Here is a 20,420-nt window from a genome sequence, read left to right as displayed (position 1 = left end):
CTAGGGTTAATATACCATGTTAGACCCCAAGAGAACGAGCTCAGCCAAATCCCTGACTCTTTGCTTATCCTTAGACATTTTTGCTGAAAAGTACATTCACTCAAAAGCACAAAATGAGAATGCTGCGTTGATTTTGGTCATGCACGAGAGTATTGCTTGAGGGAATGGATATATAGTTTTAGCTTCCTAATCAGTTGTCTTTTCTGTATTTAAAACAAAAGCATCTTTTAAGAGCACTCGTGGTTAATTTTTATACCTTATGACAACTATATTAATATCCCATAGGCTGTGCCACACTGTGGAGATTGGATGGGGCAGAAGTCTCCCTCTGTCCAGCCCAAACTATCTCCACCAGCCTCTGTCCATGGAATGAAGCCAGCATCACTCATCCAGTGCAGAGCTCCCTGTTCTGCCTACCAAAAGTGAAGGCTGTGGGCAGAAGAGCTGCCATCACAAAGAGCCTTGCAATACACTGGTACCTCGTGTTAAGAACTTAATTCGTTCTGGAGGCCCATTCTTAACCTGACGTACCACTTTAGCTAATGGGGCCTCCCGCTGCTGCTGTGCCGCCAGTGCACGATTTCTGTTCTCATCCTGAAGCAAAGTTCTTAACCTGAGGTACTATTTCTGGGTTAGCGGAGTCTGTAACCTGAAGCATCTGTAACCTGGAGCGTCTGTAACCCAAGGTACCACTGTAGTGCAAATCTGGATTACATCCTCAATGTCTTTTTCACATCAGTGAGCAACACTACCAGGCTCCACACAACCAAGATTGAAAGGGTCGGCATATAGCTTAAAGAACATGGCTGGCAGGCAGTCATTTACTCCTGCACAACTAGTTTTAGAAGCTAAACACGAGCACGTCTTCTAGGCCCTCAGAATGAGAAGCACTGCCACTCCAATGGTATGAGCTTCTAGGACTATGTTAAATTATCAGGCACAACACTGCGTTTCTGCCTGTAATTGCTTGCTTAATCGTCAAGAAACCATTAGTTCGCAATCTTGCACCACCAGACAAAAAGCAAATAAAGAGGCAAATGACATGCACAGCTAGCATTTCATAAAATTTATTTTCATAAATTCTTAATGTTATCCCGAAAGAAGAGCAGATGGAGTATAATTGCCCCTCCTGATCTGCCTGCACTTCACAGTACACAACCAATACAAAACATCATGTGATAAACACTCCACTGCACATAAGTGTCTTACCCCTTGTTAACAGTCAATGACAAGCCTTGGAAAAGGGGTCAAAATGTACTTCAAACTTCTCCAGCATTCCAGAAGGATCAACAGAAAACATGAAGCTGTGGTGTTTTTGTGTGATATATATAAACACGCTTTAGAACTTTTTAAAATTTCACAAATCTAAAATAGACCGGATACAAGCCTTCAAAATAGCAGAAACTACCGATAAACAAATAATTTACATCTTTTACTTGTATTAATTATCCACTTTTGGAATAAAGTTCCTTTCATCTCTCAAAATACTGCAGTGTTTGAAAACACAGTATTTAACTAGAAGTACATTAAAACATTTTAAAAAGTGTAGGAGCCAAGTTGTGGGATAATTCCTTCACATCAATATGCTAGTAGGGTAAGCTTTCACATTCCACAGATGACCAGCAACAGAATGTTAGCTTATTTAAAGCTTTGATGTTCAATAGCAAAATTAAGAGACTCCATTTTATGCTATCCAGCCAGTGACAATTGTGAATATCAAAGGACACATCTGTGGCAATTATTGCAGAAAACAGAATTCTAATAGCACAAATGGAGGTTGATGAGCAAGGCTTTCAATCAAAAACGATATGCAAACGGATGGAGTTAAGCCTTTACTGAACAGCCAAGATGACTGCAATATGTAATTAACTGATCTCAGAATAGAATCATAAACACCAGTTCTCTAAAACACCCTTTATACAGAAAACACTGAAACCACAGTGGAATGTAAAAACAAGCTCCAATCTCAGAGCATTCTGCAGTTTTCCTAGGTCTTAATAACTTTTTTGATGCTACATCCAAATTATCTCAGAAATTTTAACTCCCTATTACTTTTTATTAAATGCTTCTAGCAAACGCAGCAGGTGTAGAAACAGATTGATGATGTCCAAATAGAGGTTGATTGAAGCCAATATGTATTCTTCAGGGGAGAGTTTGTGCATTAGCAGATGAGTGTCGTAGATGATAAATCCACAGAACAGAAGTGCTCCTCCAGCAGCTAGTACTACCTCTAATACTTCACTGTAGAAAAAAAGCTATAACCAAAGAACACAGAGAGAGGTTTTGTGCCAATGCATTTCATAAAAGCACACCAAAAAATTAGATTTGACCGTAATGGAACTATAATTAAAGCTGAATGGTCCTAGCCAGTGTAATGCTAAAGAGGTTATTCCATCAGTACAAGCTTTTCTGCTTGCCTTACAGAACAATCTCCCCTCCGCTCTCATGATGTTCTGCAGGTTCTTCTGACTCTGGAGCAGATCTGAGGGTCAGGGTGCAGGAGGAGGGGTGAACCAAGGCAGCATTGCCCTGATTTCTGCTAGTGCAGTGATTTAGTTGAATGCGGCCACTAATATATTTTGCTTGCTTACAGAGAAGCTGTATACAGTGGTACCTTGGTTCTCAAACTTAATTCATTCCAGGAGTCCGTCTGACTCCCGAAATGTTTGAAAACCAAGACGCGGCTTCCGATTGGCTGCAGGAGCTTCCTGCACTCAAGTGGAGTCCGTGCCAGACGTTTGGCTTCCGAAAAATGTTCAAAAACTAGAATACTTCCAGATTTTCAGCCTTTGGGAGCCGATTTGCTCAACAACTAAGGTGTTCGCGAACCAAGGTATGACTGTATGCACACCATACCATTTTCTGGTCATTCCTGAGTCTTTAGTGCTTTCCATATCTTATCATTGTTACGGTTGCCATATTTTGAAGAGCAAAAAAAAAAAGGGGGGGACGTTATGGCGACTCTCATTTTAAATACCCCTACTATATGTAGGCTATAGAAGCTGTGATACATTGCTGAGGGGGGCAGGAGAAGAGAAGAGGTAAGTCTATGTCTCATCCAGAAAGTATAAAGGTAAAGGGACCCCTGACCAGTAGGTCCAGTCATGACCGACTCTGGGGTTGCGGCGCTCATCTCGGTTTATTGGCCGAGGGAGCCAGCATACAGCTTCCGGGTCATTTGGCCAGCATGACTAAGCCGCTTCTGGCGAACCAGAGCAGCGCACGGAAACGCCGTTTACCTTCCTGCCGGAGTGGTACCTATTGATCTACTTGCACTTTTTTTGGCGTGCTTTCGAACTGCTAGGTTGGCAGGAGCAGGGGCGGATCAACGGGAGCTCACCCCAGCCAGAGACAATTTGGCAAATTTTAAAAATCCACCCAGACAGAAATTTTACCCCTGAAAAAGAGGATGTGTCATGGAAAAAGAGGCAACCCTAACATCAGCAGACCTTGTCATTTCTTCTATAACTTTCATTATTTGACAGGAGTTAGGAACCTGTGCCTCCAGATGCAGTACAGCAACTCCCATCATCTCCAAACTACTGGCCATGCTGGTTGGGGAGGCTGGGAGTTGGAGACCAGCAACACATGGGGGACCACATATTCCTTCCTCCTGCTGCTGTAGAACTGCTCTTTTGAGATGACAAAACTGAATTCGCTTCAGAATAGCCAGACAGGGATCTCTGGTCCCAATCCCTATATAGCTGTTAAGATTGTTGATTGGCTATTATTATTATTATTATTATTATTATTATTATTATTATTATTATTATTATTATTGTATCTATTTTCTTGAACACATTGCTATCCTGAAAGGTTTTGGCAAGGGCTGGGCATTTTGCGTCTGCGTTATTCTGAAAAGATGTTTGGAACTGCATTCTTCAAAACATTAGAGTTCTACCATCTGTGTCTCTTACGTTAGTTCTCTAAAAAACGATCTCCCACACTATAGTTGCAGATCTTGGGATTTTCTCATTAAATGCTTTATTTGGCAATTTATACTGATGCTGTTTTTACTTTTGTCAAGATGAAAACATCTAAGCTCTTTAAATTGTATTAACATGTCCATAGCACAACACACAGATGTGCACTGGTTTTTCCTACTTTGTATTCAAATCATGGAATTGTAGAATTGGAAGAGACCCCAAGGCTCATCTTTCCCAACCCCCTGCAATGCCGGAATTTGGCCCACGGCTGTCCCTGGTGGGCTTGATCCACCAGCCTTCTGATTAACAACCTGATGCACCTACCCATTGCACCACAGAGGTCTTATGGTGGCTTCAAAAGAAAACAGATTAAAATACTGGAGTAAAACGCGAAGTAATTCTGCTGCAACCCCATGCAAGTTTACTCAGAACTTAGCCCCATTATGCTCAAGGAGGCTTAATACCCAGTTAAGTGTGTATAGGACTGCATCCTTGATTTATGTTACATGTTACAAAAACATGCCTAGAAGCACACCGCAAATGAACTGTGGCTTTGTACCTGATCTTGGTGGAATGAGTTTACACTCGGTCAGTTAAGTCATCATTCAAAAATTTAGAAATCGTATTTTTAACTGGGCTTGCAAACCGTGGTTTAAGTATTGTTGAGCTTAAGACAAATCCAATACAGCAGAAGTCCAGTTTTAAAACATATAAACTGTAACCACTGAACTAAGTATATTTTTTAGTTTAAAAACTGTATTAAACTTCCTACGTCACCCATTTCAAACTGAGGAATAACAATACATGTTACAGTGAACTCTCTTACTACTACAAGGAGCCCCTGAGTCATAAGGACCTCAAATTAGATGGGGGCACAGCCCTAGCATAAACCTACCCTCCCCCCTTTAAATGATCCAGTGATGTTTTCAATAACAACAACAAGGTGTGACCTCTTACCCTTAGAAAGCTTGATAGAAGAAGAATCCATAAGCAAGCAAACAGCCTGTGAACACACATTAATAGGTTAGTGACTTTCTTCTTAAACTACACTTTCATCTTAGTTACATACACGCCTATTATAGAACATACATTCGCATTGTGATACTCGCTATCACCGTTTCAGTCATGACAAGTCACACTGACCCCCTCCCTCCCTCCGGATTTTACTTTGTGCACACACTTTATCAATTCAGCTGCCCCGTGTTTTTCCAACAGCAACTCTCTACAGAAATGGCCACCACTGTATATTAAGTGACACAGTCATTTGTTCACCTCTATGAGTAAGCAAATGTTGCTGTTTTTTGCAGGGTGGTTATAGAAACTCCCCCAATTTTTGCCACTATATCCTCTTATACATGGATGTATATATACTGTGTATGTTTGTGTGCGTGTATAGGAAAGTAACTTACCCTGCTCCAACTTTGCTGAAATCTCTTTTGGACTGCAAAGTGTACAAAGTGAGAGCAAAAAAGACAGCCGTCGTTAAGATAAAGGCTTGCAGAACAACAGATACTTCATAGAAAGTCACTATGGGGAGAAACAAGGAAAGGTAAATTAAAATCTTTATCGAACATTTGGCATTGTTACCTCAAACTAAATCAATGCAGGCATCGTGCTCACATTAAGAAAAAAAATTATCAGCTCCATTTGACAGCTAAGCATACCTATATTCCAGGCAATGAGACACCTACGATTACAGTGCTAATCCCAAGAATAAGCATGCTAATTTCTATAGAATATAATGAAAGAATAATAGGCAGACGTCCATACTTCTAAGGTACAGTCTCTGTTCTTTTAATTATACTTTGCATTTCTCTATTTTTTCTTGTTCATTTTTGGTTGGAAGAGAATGTATAACAGAAGAGACATCAAATCTGGCTTCTGTACTGTCAATCACCTTTCAGCAAGCAGTAACAAATCATAAAATAGGGCTTCTTCCTTTCTATTTCTATCTATATGATAAGGGTGAATGCATACCTGTAATAGCAACAGTCAGTGCTTCAAGAAGGGTCTGCGAAAAATAAAATGAAAGAATTATCATCTAAAGCCAACATTAAGGCAGCTCCACTCAGCAATCTCAAGCCAAAGGGCACCCTGTGTACGGCAGCACTCTATCAGACACTGAAGAAATTGGAATGGTCAGCTCATGCAGCCAGGATGTGCATGCAACAGAGTCATTAGACTGGGTTCTATGCATGTCAGTCGAGTAATATGTTTAGTTCAAGATAAACCTATTTGGATTAAGGAAAAGTGGCATGCCTTTATATACCTTCCACTTCCTAGAGATCACACCAACCACCACAGAAGCAGACAGTGCTTTATAAGCCATTGGGCACTGAACACTAGCTGTGTTAAAAGCATTTGTGTGAGCACACACAGGGTTAAAGTAGGAACAGGGCCGGGTACTGGCGCTGCTCATTGGATTTGGGGGCAATTACTACAAAGGCGTAAAGAAAGTTTTAAAGCATGTTCCATCGAATAGACTTGGAAAACTTGAAGAACCATATTTTATCAGGGTTTCAAATTATGGGGAGAATATCTAAGTGCATTCAATTGAACATACTAAAAACCCTCCAGCCTTCATGCTCATTGGACAAAGTTTTGAAGGGGCCCTTTAGGGCAGAATTGGGGGGCACACAAGCGGAGGAGGGGACAGAGAAGTTGCATTGCACAAGGAGAACTCCATTGTTAGATGCAACCCACTGTCTTCCTGAATTCACACTATTGCACTTTTCTGAGCACACAGAGGAAACTGAGTGTACGTCAATTTTCAGAAGGTACAGTGCGTATTTTACAGACCTACTTCACTCTTTGAAAAACAATCTTAACAGAAAGGCTACTAGGAGAACAAATTATCTGCAACCTTTTTAAAAGTCTCCACAAAGCAGTAAGGAAGAAAGTAAGCTTTGGAAATACTTACAAAGCCAAAGAGAAGATATAAATTAAGTGGATGCTGATGTCTGTACAAAGTTAATGCCACAATCACAACCAGGGAACCAAGCACGGATACCAGGAGTACAGCTGGGCTGTGAGATTTAACAGAGAACACAGTCAACATTAATTTGCTGGCTTTTTAGCTCCTTTTGTTTTAATGTAAAAAAAAAAGTAAGTCTATTGGATACATGTCTAAAAAAAATTAATATATCTGCAATGAAGGTCAGACACCTCTCTTCTGGTTGTATGAAATTAAGACATCTATAGTTACAAAGTCACCAATATTTCAAGCGTATGAAACCCTCAAATAAATAGTCATGCTCTTGGTAGCAATTTATTTCTGTATAAATTCTATGACAGATAGTAGATGAGCTTCATTCAGGAACACATCTGAGGGGAAGAAAAATATAATCTCTCTCAGCCTTAGTCCTCCATCTACAATATGGTAACAATAAAGGGTTGTATTAAGGGTGACCAAGGTAATGCAACCTGCTTTGAACAATTTAACACACCTATATAAATGCTGCTTATTATGCTTAGCAGTAGCACAGCTACATCCACCAGTTGTACTGTTGTCATCTTTTATTGACCCTGCTCCAGCGCCTTTAACAAGCATCATTATATACACGAAATATAGAGACCCACCCACCCCTGAGTTACAGCTGACATTGGTGTAGTTGTTTCATTTTTTAAAAAAATGGCAGGTTGATGGGAATTATTTTTGGGTCAGGGAGAGGTTTATCGGTGTTGTTTTAATTTTTCTCTTCTAGTTAGTGGATACCAGTATTGTTTTGCTTACTCTTCACATACTGCTAATGCTTTTCTATTACTGTTATGGGAAGGTGTTTTGTTTTCCCAATACGTTGCATGCAATAGTATTGAGTTATATGACCTCTCCCCCTTTCTATGGTATAATGTATTTATTTTTTAAAAATTCAATGCAAGTCGCTTGGAGACCCTTCGGACCAAGATGTTTAATAATAAATAAATCATTGTTATCTCACAGTAGCAAGCAACATACAGAAGAGAACCATGCTTGAGAACCAATGATGCCAACAAAATTCCCTGAAACCTATTATTACATCAAACAGTATCCTGTCTAAAATTTATTATACATTGAAATGTGGGGGAAATACTGTGCAACTGTATTCATCAAAAGGGTCTACCTTTCATGCACAAATGTCCGAATTGTCTCAGAGTACAGAAAAGCTGCAGAGGTCACCGTAGTCAAGAAAATTTGAACTGAAAGAATGCTGTAGACTTTGCGCAGAAATGCTAAGAGATGGGAAATAAGACAGCATATTAACATAGTTTAATTCTTGCTTTCTTGCTTTACCTCGAATCAGAGGATTAATAAAAAACTAGTGCATCTTTTTAATGAAGCATAGAAACAAAAACAATAAATAGTGTAATAGTGAATAAATTGTACTCATTAGAATGAACAAGTGGTTCCTCAAAGGGCAGCAATAGGTTAACATCATAGTAGCATTGCCAAAGTTATGCATCAGGGAATACACGAGTAGCCCAAGTAAGCACTGAACTGCGCAAACAAGACAATGGACGGTAAATGAAACCAAATCAAGAGGATATGTTTGCCTGAAATGTTTGTTGCTGGCCAATGAATTATTACAGCATTCTCCTTCCGCCTTCCATCCATACATTCACAGTGGGCACTCACATTGCCACAGAGCAAATAACACCTGTACAAAGACCATTGCTGGATTTGAAGCTCATTCAAAGATGTAACAATTCCTTGCAGAGTCAACATCATTTTTACTAGTCCTAGTCCTGCAATTTTAGCAGCATCTGGAAACACATTTTCTTAAAGTAGATGCAGCTTTCCCCACCCTTTTCACCAAGTGACAATGAAAATACGTTGTCAACAGTATGCTGATAGCACTCAGCTCTGTTTCTCCTTTACATCTGCAGGTGAGGCAGTGGAAGTGCTGGACCGGTGTCTTCCCTCGATAATGGATTGGATGAGAGCCAACAAAACAGACTCAATCCAGGTAAGGTTGAGGCACTGTTAGTGGGTGGTTCCCTAGACCGGATGGCTAGGAGGTTACCTGCTCTTGACAGGGTTACATTTCCTCTGAAGGAGCAGGTTCATAGCTTGGGGGTACTCCTGGATCCTTTGCTGTCACTCAAGGCTCAGATGGCCTCAGCTTCGGTTGCTGGCCCAGCTATGCCCTTATCTGGATAAGGATAGCCTAACTACTGTCATCTATACCCTGGTAACCTCAAGGTTAGATTACTGCAATGCGTTACACATAGGGCTGCCTCTGAAGATGGTTTGGAAACTTCAGTTAGTGCAGAATTCAGCGGCCAGGTTGTTCACTGGGGCAAGATGGTTTGAGCATATTAAACTGATCCTGGTCTGACTGCACTGGCTACCAATTAGCTTCCAGGCCCAATTCAAAGTGCTGGTTTTGACCTATAAAGCTTTAAACGACTCAGGACTGCCTCCTTCCATATGAACCTACCCAGACCCAGAGATCATCTTCTGAGACTCTTCTTCATGTGCCTCCTCCTTGAGAGGTTCGGAAGGTGGCAACATGAGAACAGGCCTTCTCTGCAGTGGCTCCCTGTCTGTGGAATGCTTTCTCCAGGGAGGTTTGCCTGGCGCCTTCATTACACACCTTTAGGCGCCAGGCAAAAACATTCCTCTTTAACCAGGCCTTTGGTTGACTGCCATTCAATGCCCTTTTAAAATGGGTGGGTGGCGGTTATTGGGTTGTTTCTGTTTTTATTTTCATTATATATTTTGTGACTTCAAGTTGTAATTTGATCCTGTGAACCCCAATAATCTGCAATTTGGAGACAGGAGGATGGTTTGTACTTTGCCACATAATTAATAAGGATTATCAGCACATGGGCGTGTGAGCGAGAGACAAAAAGACAGACTCAAATAATTTTTCTCTCCAGCCAAGCTGCCTTTTAAACTGGTTTTTTTTTAAGTGTCTTTTTATCTTTGCTTCTACCTTAGTGTGTGTGTCGGGGCGATGCTGCCAAAGCCCTGTCTGGAAGCCAGCGTGGTGCAGTGGTTATTATTATTATTTACTGAATTTATATACCACCCTATACTCTGAGGTCTCACAGAACAAAATCGAAATACAAAACCGCAGGATATATAATCAAAACAACAACCCAATAACACCCCACGCAAAAAAACCCCACATTTTAAAAGGGAATAGGATGTCAATCAAGTCAACCCTGGTTAGGGTTCAAGCCTGGTTAGAAAAGAACAGGTTTTTTTGCCTGCCACCTAAAGGTGTATCATGAAGGTTAGTGTCGGACTAAAACCTTGCCTCTCAGCCTCACCCTACCTGGCAGGGTTGTTGTAGGGGTTACATGGTGGGGGAGGGGCGGAGAAGAACCATGTTTACACCGCCGTGACACCTTGGGAGAAAAGGGGTGGGATAGAAAACGAAATTAAAAGCACCGCGGCGATGACGCCTTCTTTCTCTGGTTTCGTCCTGCGCCCTTAAAAGCTGCGACAGGCTCGGCTCCAGGAAGCAAACGGGTCGAATCCTGACCCTTCAAAACCAGAGTGGAGGTGGGGGGGGGGACCGGACTAGTTAGCAGGGCGATGCCTGGAGAGGGAGCGGGGCAGAGACCTAGAGAGCAGGACACCACCCCCTTTTTTCCTTTTTTACCCATGCGGATGTGGACGCTGGCAGAGGCCACATTGGTGCCGTAGTTGAAATCGTCCTCGATGGACGTCCTCGGGTAGGAGGAAGGGCTCTCCGCGGCCATCATCGCGGCGGCGGCTTCGGCTCAGGAGCTGGAAAGCACCAACTGCGCACCAGCACCAACGATCCGCCTCCCCGCTCTCTCCTCAGGCCCTATCCGGGTGACGCAAGCTCGTCGATCGCGGAGCGCGTCGATCGCGCCTTCCAGCGATTCGCTCGGCCTTCCCCCGGTTTAAGGCTCGCCGGCGCTTCTCTCTCCCCTCCCCCCACCCAGCTGCGTAGGAACGTTCGTCCGCGACGTATGGCTGGTGGGCGTGGCTAAGGCTTCGGAATAGCCTTTGTCTTCAGGGCCCGTTCAGTTCTTCTCTCCCTCCCTCGAGTTCCAAATCAGCTGCAGGAAGTTGTTGCTGTTCCCAGACCTCGAGCTTACAGAGAAAGACTTAAAAAAATCAAATAAAATGATATTCTACAGAGAAGGGCGTTCGAGGCAGCTCAAGACACTCAGGGCTGATTTCCTTAAGAATGGATAGGTTTGATCTTCTTGCAGTCCATGGGACTCTCAAGAGTCTCCTCCAGCACCATAATTCAAAAGCATAAATTCTTCGGCAATCAGCCTTCTTTATGGTCCAGCTCTCACTTCCATACATCACTACTGGGAAAACCATAGCTTTAACTATACGGTCGTTTGTTGGCAAGGTGATGTCTCTGCTTTTTAAGATGCTGTCTAGGTTTGCCATTGCTTTCCTCCCAAGAAGCAGGCGTCTTTTAATTTCGTGGCTGCTGTCGCCATTGCAGTGATCATGGAGCCCAAGAAAGTAAAATCTCTCAGTGCCTCCATTTCTTCCCCTTCTATTTGCCAGGAGGTGATGGGCCCAGTGGCCATGATCTTCGTTTTTTTGATGTTGAGCTTCAGACCGTATTTTGCAACCTCCCTGTTTTCCTGGAAGGGTCTGGAATAGGGTGTCTCTATTTTCATTGGAGAAATGTTGGAGGGTATGGAGTTATCCAACCCCCGAGCCATGTGAAGGCAATCCTGTATAGGAAACTTAAAAAGTTTCATGTTTTATTATGCATTTATATATGTTGGAAGCTACCCAGAGTGGCTAGGGCAACCCAGTAAAGTTGTGTGGGGTATAAATAGTAAAATTGGAATGGGGCGTCCCTATTTTCATCAGAGAAATGTTGGAGGGTATGTGGGTTTGAGCCCCCATGTTGGGCAAAGCATTCCTGTACTGCGGGGGTTGGACTAGATGACCGTCCTGACCCCCGTCCAATTCTACAGTATGATTTTCTAAGACGTGCATGGCGCACCGGGAAATAGATGGGAGTCGTAGCATCTAAATGGGAAAATGGCGCTGACTGTGTTTCCCTACAGAGGAAGGAGGAAAAGAACGGAAGGGGCTTGGTTTTGCTGGCTGCTTTTAGCCACCAGTACAGTTCTCATGGGGCTGCCTTAAAAAAAGAACATGGAAATTCCAAGTGGAACAAAATGTGGCAGCTTAACTCTTGGTCAGAAGAACAGATGATATCTGTGTTGTAGCAGTTTGCAATAGTTGCCAATGTGTTTCTAAGCCCAATTTACAGTGCTGGTGATGGTCTTTAAAGGACTAAATGACTTGGGACTGAATTGCCAAAAGGTTCATCTGCTCATATCTTAGCACACCCTTAGCACACTGATGAAAATAGGGATTTAATAATAATAATAATAATAATAATAATAATAATAACAACAACAACAACAGGATTTGTCTGGTACCGCCATGTCAAGAGTGCCTAATGTTACATAGCTATTGGTGCAACTATGGGCTTGTCCACACTAGAGTTTAATGTGCATTCACCTCATCCATGCGACGTCCACCTCAGACTGAAGGTCTTCCACTCTGTGAATTTGGATTTCCCCAATCTGAGGATAATCTGATAATGGTCAGGAAAATATGACTCCAAATTAGTCTACTTGGAAAGTGGGCCTGTTGAATCAATCTGTTCCCTGTGGGTGAATCAAACTTCTACGGTACTCCCCTTTCCATGCTCCTGACTTCCTCTTAACCATCAGTTCTTTTCCAGAAGCTCCAGAAAGCAGTCATGCATTTTAAAGAATGTCTACACTGTGTTCTGATAGAAGTGCTTCTCTTGAGAATAATGAGGATAGCAGCAAAGACCAGCGACCAACTGAGGCTTGTTAGATACACCCCCACACTTCTCTTTAACAGACATCCAGACAAATGAAGTATTATCACAGTTCAAAGTCACATTCCAGTCAGGGAAAACCACCCAAGGAAGCTGCAAAGTAGGGTTGATGTGGGGCCTGGCCTGGAAAGAGGGTGTGACTGGAGCGAGTGCTGAGGACCAGACAAAGTAATTTGAAGGGTCGTAACTGGAGATTCTCCACGTCAGTCTAGAGGGTAGATGTTTCTTATACATGAGTTTGATGCTTGCTTGCTAATTCTCCACCCTGCCTTATTACCGGCCTATTGTTGTTGAGTTTCTTCTAGATAAATCCCTACAGGGAAAAATGCATGTATAGTCAGCATCTTGCAAGATAAGGGCAAATGCATTTATATAGATATATGCATTTGACTGTACCATTGAAATTGTGGTATTCTCTTAGCAATCACACACTAAGTAAAAGCATGAAACATCTGATTAAAACAGCTACTTAGCTTCAGACTAAACATTGTTTTTCAGATAAAACAAAAATAAATATGACCAGATCAGATATTAATGGACCAGAAATTGTGCTTTAATTCATTGGTGCACTCGCAAAATGACATAAAATCCTCGCTAGTGAATACTTCCACCATATATTTAGAAGTTTTTGTGCTTGAACAGTGCCTTTAAAATATTTTGAAAGCTTTTAGTTGTTATGAACTAGTAATCACATATTTTAACTCTAACATAAAATATGCATTAAAGTATAAATATACTGAAAAACTACTCTGTTTAGAGCAGTAATCAAAACCTGAATGCAAATGTTGTTAAATACAAATCTTAGCAAATAATTACTCAAGATAACAGGCATAATTTATTCTGCCTCCAATAAGACAGAGGTGTATACAAAAAAGGCCATAAACAAACTGCATTTAAACAAAAACAACTTCTATGTTCTATTCCTTCATAAGTGTTCCAGAAATCTTGTAGACAACATGACACATGAAGGGTATTAGCTTAACATTACATTTCAGTTTACCTTAATCTAGCACCTGCAAATTGTTCAACAGAATATACATTTTGATTACAGTAGTACACTAGATACTAATTATCTAAACAGCAGCCAATTTCCTTCGTCCTTCTATTGTTTAGCAGGCCAGTGTGTACTTTTCTGCAAAATGGATGATAATCTTTACCTGTCTTAAACACACCTAAACAGCCATCTCTTGCAAGAGATCATCCCTTGCCATGATGTTTCCCAATATCTGGCTATTATGAATGCATCCTAGACAATGGACACCCATGCACGCACCCTAGTCACTGAACCTCTAAATAAACCCCATGGCAGCAACTATTGGGTGCAAGCCGCTGAAAATGAGGTGTGCTGAAATTACAATGAAATCAATGAAACCTTGAAATATATAGTGTGCTCGTTCAGATCAAAACCCTTCTGTGTTTACTAGGATACTCCCAAGTGTGTAGGATTGCAGCTTTAGTGCCCTTGATTTAGTTGGGACTTAAGCGTGCCTAATTTTCACAAAGTATTGCAGAGCAGTGTCCAATGTATTTCCATGCACTGAGTTTAACAAAACACAAAAGTAAACAATCAGATTATTGCAGGACTCAGCTCCACATTTGGTAAAATAGGTTGAAGTGTATAATGCACAGTAAATCTTAGCCATTAGCTTAGAATATAACTGATCATCTTCTTCAATCAAGTCAAGGCATAAGTCATGCAGATTCACACACACACACAAAATCACTAACAGAAGTGGATTATAATTGGGAGTCATGTACAATATAAATAGTCTTGGAAGCATGAGGAGGAGGAAAACCAATGTGCTTGGAATGTGGCTGCGTCTCTGACCATAGGAATATGCTTTGAATCTTCAATCATTGCTTTATGACCCATCAAAACTTCCATTACTGCCTAGCAAAAGGGCACATTAAAATTAGACTACTTTTTTTTAACAAGCATAAAATATTAATGATGCATGAATAAGAAACTATTTCTATTAACTATATGACAATGAGTTCATTTTTAAGCAAATTACCTTGTGCTTTATTTCATTTAAGTCATTGTTGAGTACTTTAACATGAAGCTAAATAAGCTGATAAATGAAAGCCTGTTTTTGTTAAGATTAACAAATGCCTGATAATAGTAGTGGTAGTAAAAAAAGAAGAAAAAGGCTTACTGTGCTTTGATATGAATATCTACCATTTACAGTGGTCTTGCTTATTTGCATTGCATAGCTCAGAGGCAGCGCACTAGGGTGTCTAATATAACTGATGGAACAAGCAGTCCTACGGCCAGGAATCCTCTGGCTCTGAGATTCACCTCCCCAGTCTCTGCATCCAAGCTATCCCCATCTCACAAGGGAAGATGGAAAACACAGAAAAAGTGTTGCAGAAGACAGTGGGGGGATTCCTCATTTGACCCTGATCCCTCCTATTCAAGTCCATGGGAGAGGAGTAATTTTTTGCTTGATTGTGGTTCGGTATAGATTGCCCAGGCATTCATGGCTGTGTCCATGCAACCAAGTGGGCAGTTAGCAGGTGTGCTCCTCCCCTGTGCCACCCCTGTTCTGCCCACAAAACACCTTGTTCTTGGTTGCTCTGCAGCTGGGACTTAGTGGAGCCTTCCAGGCAGCAGTGCCTTAGGGACACAGGAGGTTGGATGGTTAGATGGGCTAATGGTTCATCTAGCCCAGGACTCAGCAGTGGCTTTCCAGGGTTTCAGGTAGGGGGCATTCCCACCCCTAGGGATGTTATGGGTTGAACCTGGGCCTATCTGCATGCAAAGCAGATTCCCTACCACTCAGCTATGATCCTTCCCTGCAGCTTCAAGCCTTCCAGGGCTGTGCAGGTTGGCAACAGACATCTTTTCCTACTCTTAGCTCCATCTCTACTGGCAAGTAGGCACTTCCATCGCTTCCAAGGCCTACTCGGCTAATGTATCCAAGGATAGGATTGCACCCTAAGTCTGCTTTATAAAACGTACGTTAACATGTGAATCACATTTCGAAACACTAGACAATGTTCATTCCCATTCCTCATTCTGTTCAGTCAGGAGCAATTTCACTATTTTTGAGCCTAGTTCAGCACCGGGCTAGAACAGAAAACATTGATGGGAGTGCCCTACTTCTACCACATCTCAAGGGAGTTGTGTGTATCGAGCTATTTTGCTTCATTTCCCCTCCCAAAAGAACTTCCTTTTAGGGAAAGCTTTTGTTATCTAGGCTAGAACCTCATCAAGCACAGCTCTGTATATGAAATAAGGGTACATTGTACACTAAATATCTCAATGCAACACATTCTATAACTCAAAATAATGTGAGCTTAAAGTATACACACACACACACACACACACACACACACACACGGTATATACAGTCTCAGATGAATCTTGAAGAGATATATACAATCTTACAGATTACTATTCAATGTCACTGGGTTCAGGAGTTCATCTGTAATGTACTGAAGACCAGAGCGCTGATTCTCTATGTTAAACCTTGTAGTTGAGAAACTGTACAAGGAGGACTCTGACACTGAGACATCTGGGGAAAATCTAAATAATACTCTATCATATGTAGTTTGTACAAAAATTAAAATAAAAAATAGGCTATATTGAAGATTGGCTTGAACCCTTACAATAGTGATGGAAAGAAGTCTACATTATATGAGTGAAAATGAATGTCAGCCTAGTAACAGAGATATTCAAATACGGAATACAGTTTCTTAAAACAAAGGAAGATCCCAGCTGTTAAGCACATTTCACCCCACATTTCAGTTGTATAGCTAAGCACATGCTTAACTCTCTGCAATTTTTAAATTTTAAAAGAACTGGACTTGCAACGCTTCAACTTGGCTGGATGACACCCACCGCTGGGAAGCGATGTCTTGAAACCCAGCTGTAAAAAGTCCCTTTTTATGAAAGGAAAATGAATAATTTTTGTACATAAAATACTAGGCTATTCTCCACTTAAAATTATTAGAATGCCAATCAATCAATATAATTGTAACATTTTAGTTGACATTTTTGTCATACCCCTTGAGTGCCCAGTAGAGATGATTAACCAATCCTTCGCCGTAATATTAATTTGTTGCAAATGTACAACATGACCTAGTGTTTCGAAATGATTGCTAAACATCTGTGAAAGACTATATTTTTTAACTGAATAAATGATCACAGCTGGAGGGCTGCAGTAATTACCAATGACCTTCATGGAAAGATATTCATGAACCAACTTAATATTCAGATGTCTGCTTAAGTTTCTCACAGATATATATATATATATATATATGCTTTCGTAGATTTTCACGGGTACAGGAATGCAGGTTTTGGTGTCTTCGGGTATCTTCCCGTGTAAGAGTTGGGGTGTCTAGGCGACGTTTCGACGAGGTCTCACTCGTCATCTTCAGGCTGGTGCTTTCGGCTTCTTGTTACTAGAACAGAGCAGGATCTCAGTGTTTGAGTTCCTATAAATACTGTTGAGGGGGTGTGGTGTATAGCCTCCAACGTTCTGGGCAGAGAGGAAGTTCCCAGGTTATTGTGCCTTTTCTTCTTTTGTTCATTAATTACTTGAGGGATATCTTGAGTGATTTCACTCAAGAAATCACTCAAGATATCCCTCAAGTAATTAATGAACAAAAGAAGAAAAGGCACAATAACCTGGGAACTTCCTCTCTGCCCAGAACGTTGGAGGCTATACACCACACCCCCTCAACAGTATTTATAGGAACTCAAACACTGAGATCCTGCTCTGTTCTAGTAACAAGAAGCCGAAAGCACCAGCCTGAAGATGACGAGTGAGACCTCGTCGAAACGTCGCCTAGACACCCCAACTCTTACACGGGAAGATACCCGAAGACACCAAAACCTGCATATATATATATATATATATATATCCTTCACTGTCATGCTTACTCCCTTCCTCAGTTATTAAATGAGTTTTTGTTTTATTTATTATATTTATTGATCACTTTTTACAGGAAAAAAATGTCTCAAAGCAACTTACAAGAAGAATGCAAAGATGCCATAAAATAAAACGAGCTAGGAGATGAACACTATAACTAGGTAACAGTAGAACTGGACTGAATTGTATGGAAAGCCAGCCCTGTTGTGTCTGGGAGCTCTGGACTTCTTCCCTGAAGTCCTGCTTTGGCAGCAGCACCACAGCAGTAGTAATGAGATATGCAGCTGGGCAGGCAAAGGTGGGCTCAATCCCCAGGTGGGGCTGGGAGATTCCTGGATACAATTCTGGAGAGCTACTGCCCATCAGTACCATATAGACAATACTGAGATAGGTGAACCAAATGGCCTGATAAGGCACCAAATGGTCCGATCTAGTCCCCCCAAAACTGCTGACTAAGGAAAATAGGAAATTGCACCTCTGGGTTATTAATATTTTAGGAGATATTGTTTTGGCTCCCCCAGGCCACTAGGACCTCAAGGGCATCCCCTGGGCATTAAAGATTTCGGATTCAGCATCTATAGGTGATTAGAACATAAACCTTCAAAGGCATAGAACAAAGCACCTTGTATAGCTAGCGGCAAGATGATTTTGAGTTCTCTGGCCTCTTGAATTATTGGCACGAAGTGGGACTTGATTGAGACTTAATAAAGCAACCCAGCAGGCGTTTGGAATAAGGCTGGCACCTTCTGATGGGGAAATAAGAAATCATTTCGGGCACATTTTGTCTTGCGCCTATGAAATTAAGCAAGCATTTTGGAGTGCATGTCTGCTCCTTTCAAACCTATAACATCAATTCCCTGACCTCTAACTTTACAGCTACTAGATTTATCTTCTGTGCCAGCCCCAAAGCTATCATTCTGGGGAGTTATTTTGAGAGGTCTCTGCCATGATGATGAGCTAATATAAGTGTCAGGGGGATGAGACATGTGCACATCTTTACCAGCACATTTGAGATAAAGCAATTCTCCTGGATTTATGAGGTAGGAATATTATTTCCCATAAATTAAAGAATGATTTAATTTAACGTTATTATCTCAAGTTTATGAATGATCATCTCATAAACTAATGAATCACCATTTGCCACACTGTCTAGCACTGAATTTGATGTGTTTGGGTGAAATGAAAGCTTAATGTTGAAGTTGTGGGACCTGGTTGGTGGTGATCTGTTACTAGATGATCCTTCAAACTCTGCAATTCTATGATTCTTTTCTGACAGGTCCAAAACGGTTAAGATTGTATGAAAATAGTTCCTGCAAAGAAGCAGGCTTTGTTATATTCACCTTTTGATGTTTGCTCAGTGGTGTCTTTGCCCATTTGCAATAGGTATTTTTGCTAGCTTCTTTCCACCTCGGAAAGAACTCAGTTTTGCATGCTCTTGGTAAGTGTAATGCTTACCTTACATTTGCATGGAACATGGCTTCCAATGAAGTTATTTGCCAGCTTCTGCAGCAGCCAGTCAAGTGGAGATGATCAAGCCATCCTTCGTTGCCAAAGAAGGCAAAAAGGGAGGCAGTCATTAGTTTGCCCAGAGTGGCCATATTGTTGTTGTTGTTTAGTCGTTTAGTCATGTCCGACTCTTTGTGACCCCATGGTTTATTGCCAGAGCATGCCAGGCCCTCCTGTCTTCCACTGCCTCCTGCAGTTTGGTCAAATTCATGCTGGTAGCTTTGAGAATGTCCAGCCATCTCGTCCTCTGTCGTCCCCTTCTCCTTGTGCCCTCCATCTTTCCCAGCATCAGGGTCTTTTCCAGGGAGTCTTCTCTTCTCATGAGGTGGCCAAAGTATTGGAGCCTCAGCTTCAGGATCTGTCCTTCCAGGGAGCGCTCAAGGCTGATTTCCTTAAGAATGGATAGGCGAATGCTATGGAAACAGAAAGGAAATCGTCTATCAATACTGCCAATGTTTTCACAATGCAATACATGCTTACTCAGAAGTAAGCCCCACTGAGTTCAATGGGACTTACTCATAGGTAAGTGTGTCTGAACATAGTTGGGCTTACTTCTGAGTGAACATAAACAGGATAGCACTCTGCATGTGGTTTTAGTGCAGGGCCAGAGGAACAAATGTAGTGAGAAGGGGAGCAGCAAATGGGGCCCCTCAAAAAGTCGAGGTGGGTCCAGCAACAGTGCAATTATATGCATGGTTTTTCTGAAATAAGTATTGGTGTCCAGTGATAACTATTATGGTCCTGTCCTTAGTAAATATATTTAGGACTGCAGCTTTATTTAATAGATGGAAGTGTGATGTCGTGCATGTTTACTCAAGAGGTAAGCTCCCTAAATTCAGTGTTAAAAGTTAAAAGTAACTCTGTATAGGGCTGGAGCTTTATTTTTATTTTTTTGCAAGTATGCTCAAGGGAATTTGTAGCAATGTAAAAGCAATGCATAACCGTCAACCCAGCATTCATGTCAGGTTGTTTATGGCCAACTCAAGCCACTTCTGAATATCTTATTTTACAGACTAGCAGTGCAACCCTTTTCATGCCTGCTCATAAGTCCTATCGAATTCAATGAGGCTTAACGATTGCAGCAGTTATTCGTCTTTAAGGTGTCTTTAAGGGACGTGGGTGGTGCTGTGGGTTAAACCATAGAGCCTAGGACTTGTCGATCAGAAGGTCACGGTTCAAATCCCCGCGAAGGGGTGAGCTCCCGTTGCTCGGTCCCAGCTCCTGCCAACCTAGCAGTTCGAAAGCACGTCAAAGTGCAAGTAGATAAATAGGTACCGCTCTGGCGGGAAGGTAAACGG

At 41.6% G+C, this 20,420-nt stretch overlaps 1 protein-coding gene across 1 annotated transcript; it reads right to left on the bottom strand.

The window, feature by feature from the left end:
• Positions 1-1,051: 1,051 nt before the first annotated feature.
• Positions 1,052-10,776, bottom strand: TMBIM4 (transmembrane BAX inhibitor motif containing 4). The gene is made up of 7 exons (XM_081211837.1): positions 10,517-10,776; positions 8,027-8,135; positions 6,847-6,952; positions 5,904-5,937; positions 5,336-5,453; positions 4,884-4,929; positions 1,052-2,255 (listed from the first exon to the last, which is right to left on the bottom strand). The coding sequence occupies exons 1-7, from the start codon at positions 10,617-10,619 to the stop codon at positions 2,049-2,051; spliced, it is 723 nt and encodes a 240-aa protein (XP_081067963.1). The 5' UTR covers positions 10,620-10,776; the 3' UTR covers positions 1,052-2,048.
• Positions 10,777-20,420: the final 9,644 nt, after the last annotated feature.

The sequence above is a fragment of the Podarcis bocagei genome (assembly GCF_964188305.1).
Source record: "Podarcis bocagei genome assembly, chromosome: 10".
Lineage (NCBI taxonomy): Eukaryota > Metazoa > Chordata > Lepidosauria > Squamata > Lacertidae > Podarcis > Podarcis bocagei.
Note: the sequence above shows the minus strand (reverse complement) of the source record. Positions and strands in the feature narration are given on the sequence as shown.

What these genes read in the sequence shown, in the direction of transcription:
- TMBIM4 (XM_081211837.1), bottom strand. Translation starts at nt 10,619, where the DNA reads ATGATGGCCGCGGAGAGCCCTTCCTCCTACCCGAGGACGTCCATCGAG. An exon ending in CAGCGTCCACATCCGCATGG is followed by an intron (nt 8,136 to 10,516) that starts GTAAAAAAGGAA and finishes CCCATCTCTTAG; the next exon opens with CATTTCTGCGCAAAGTCTAC. An exon ending in ACTGACTGTTGCTATTACAG is followed by an intron (nt 5,454 to 5,903) that starts GTATGCATTCAC and finishes TTCTCCCCATAG; the next exon opens with TGACTTTCTATGAAGTATCT.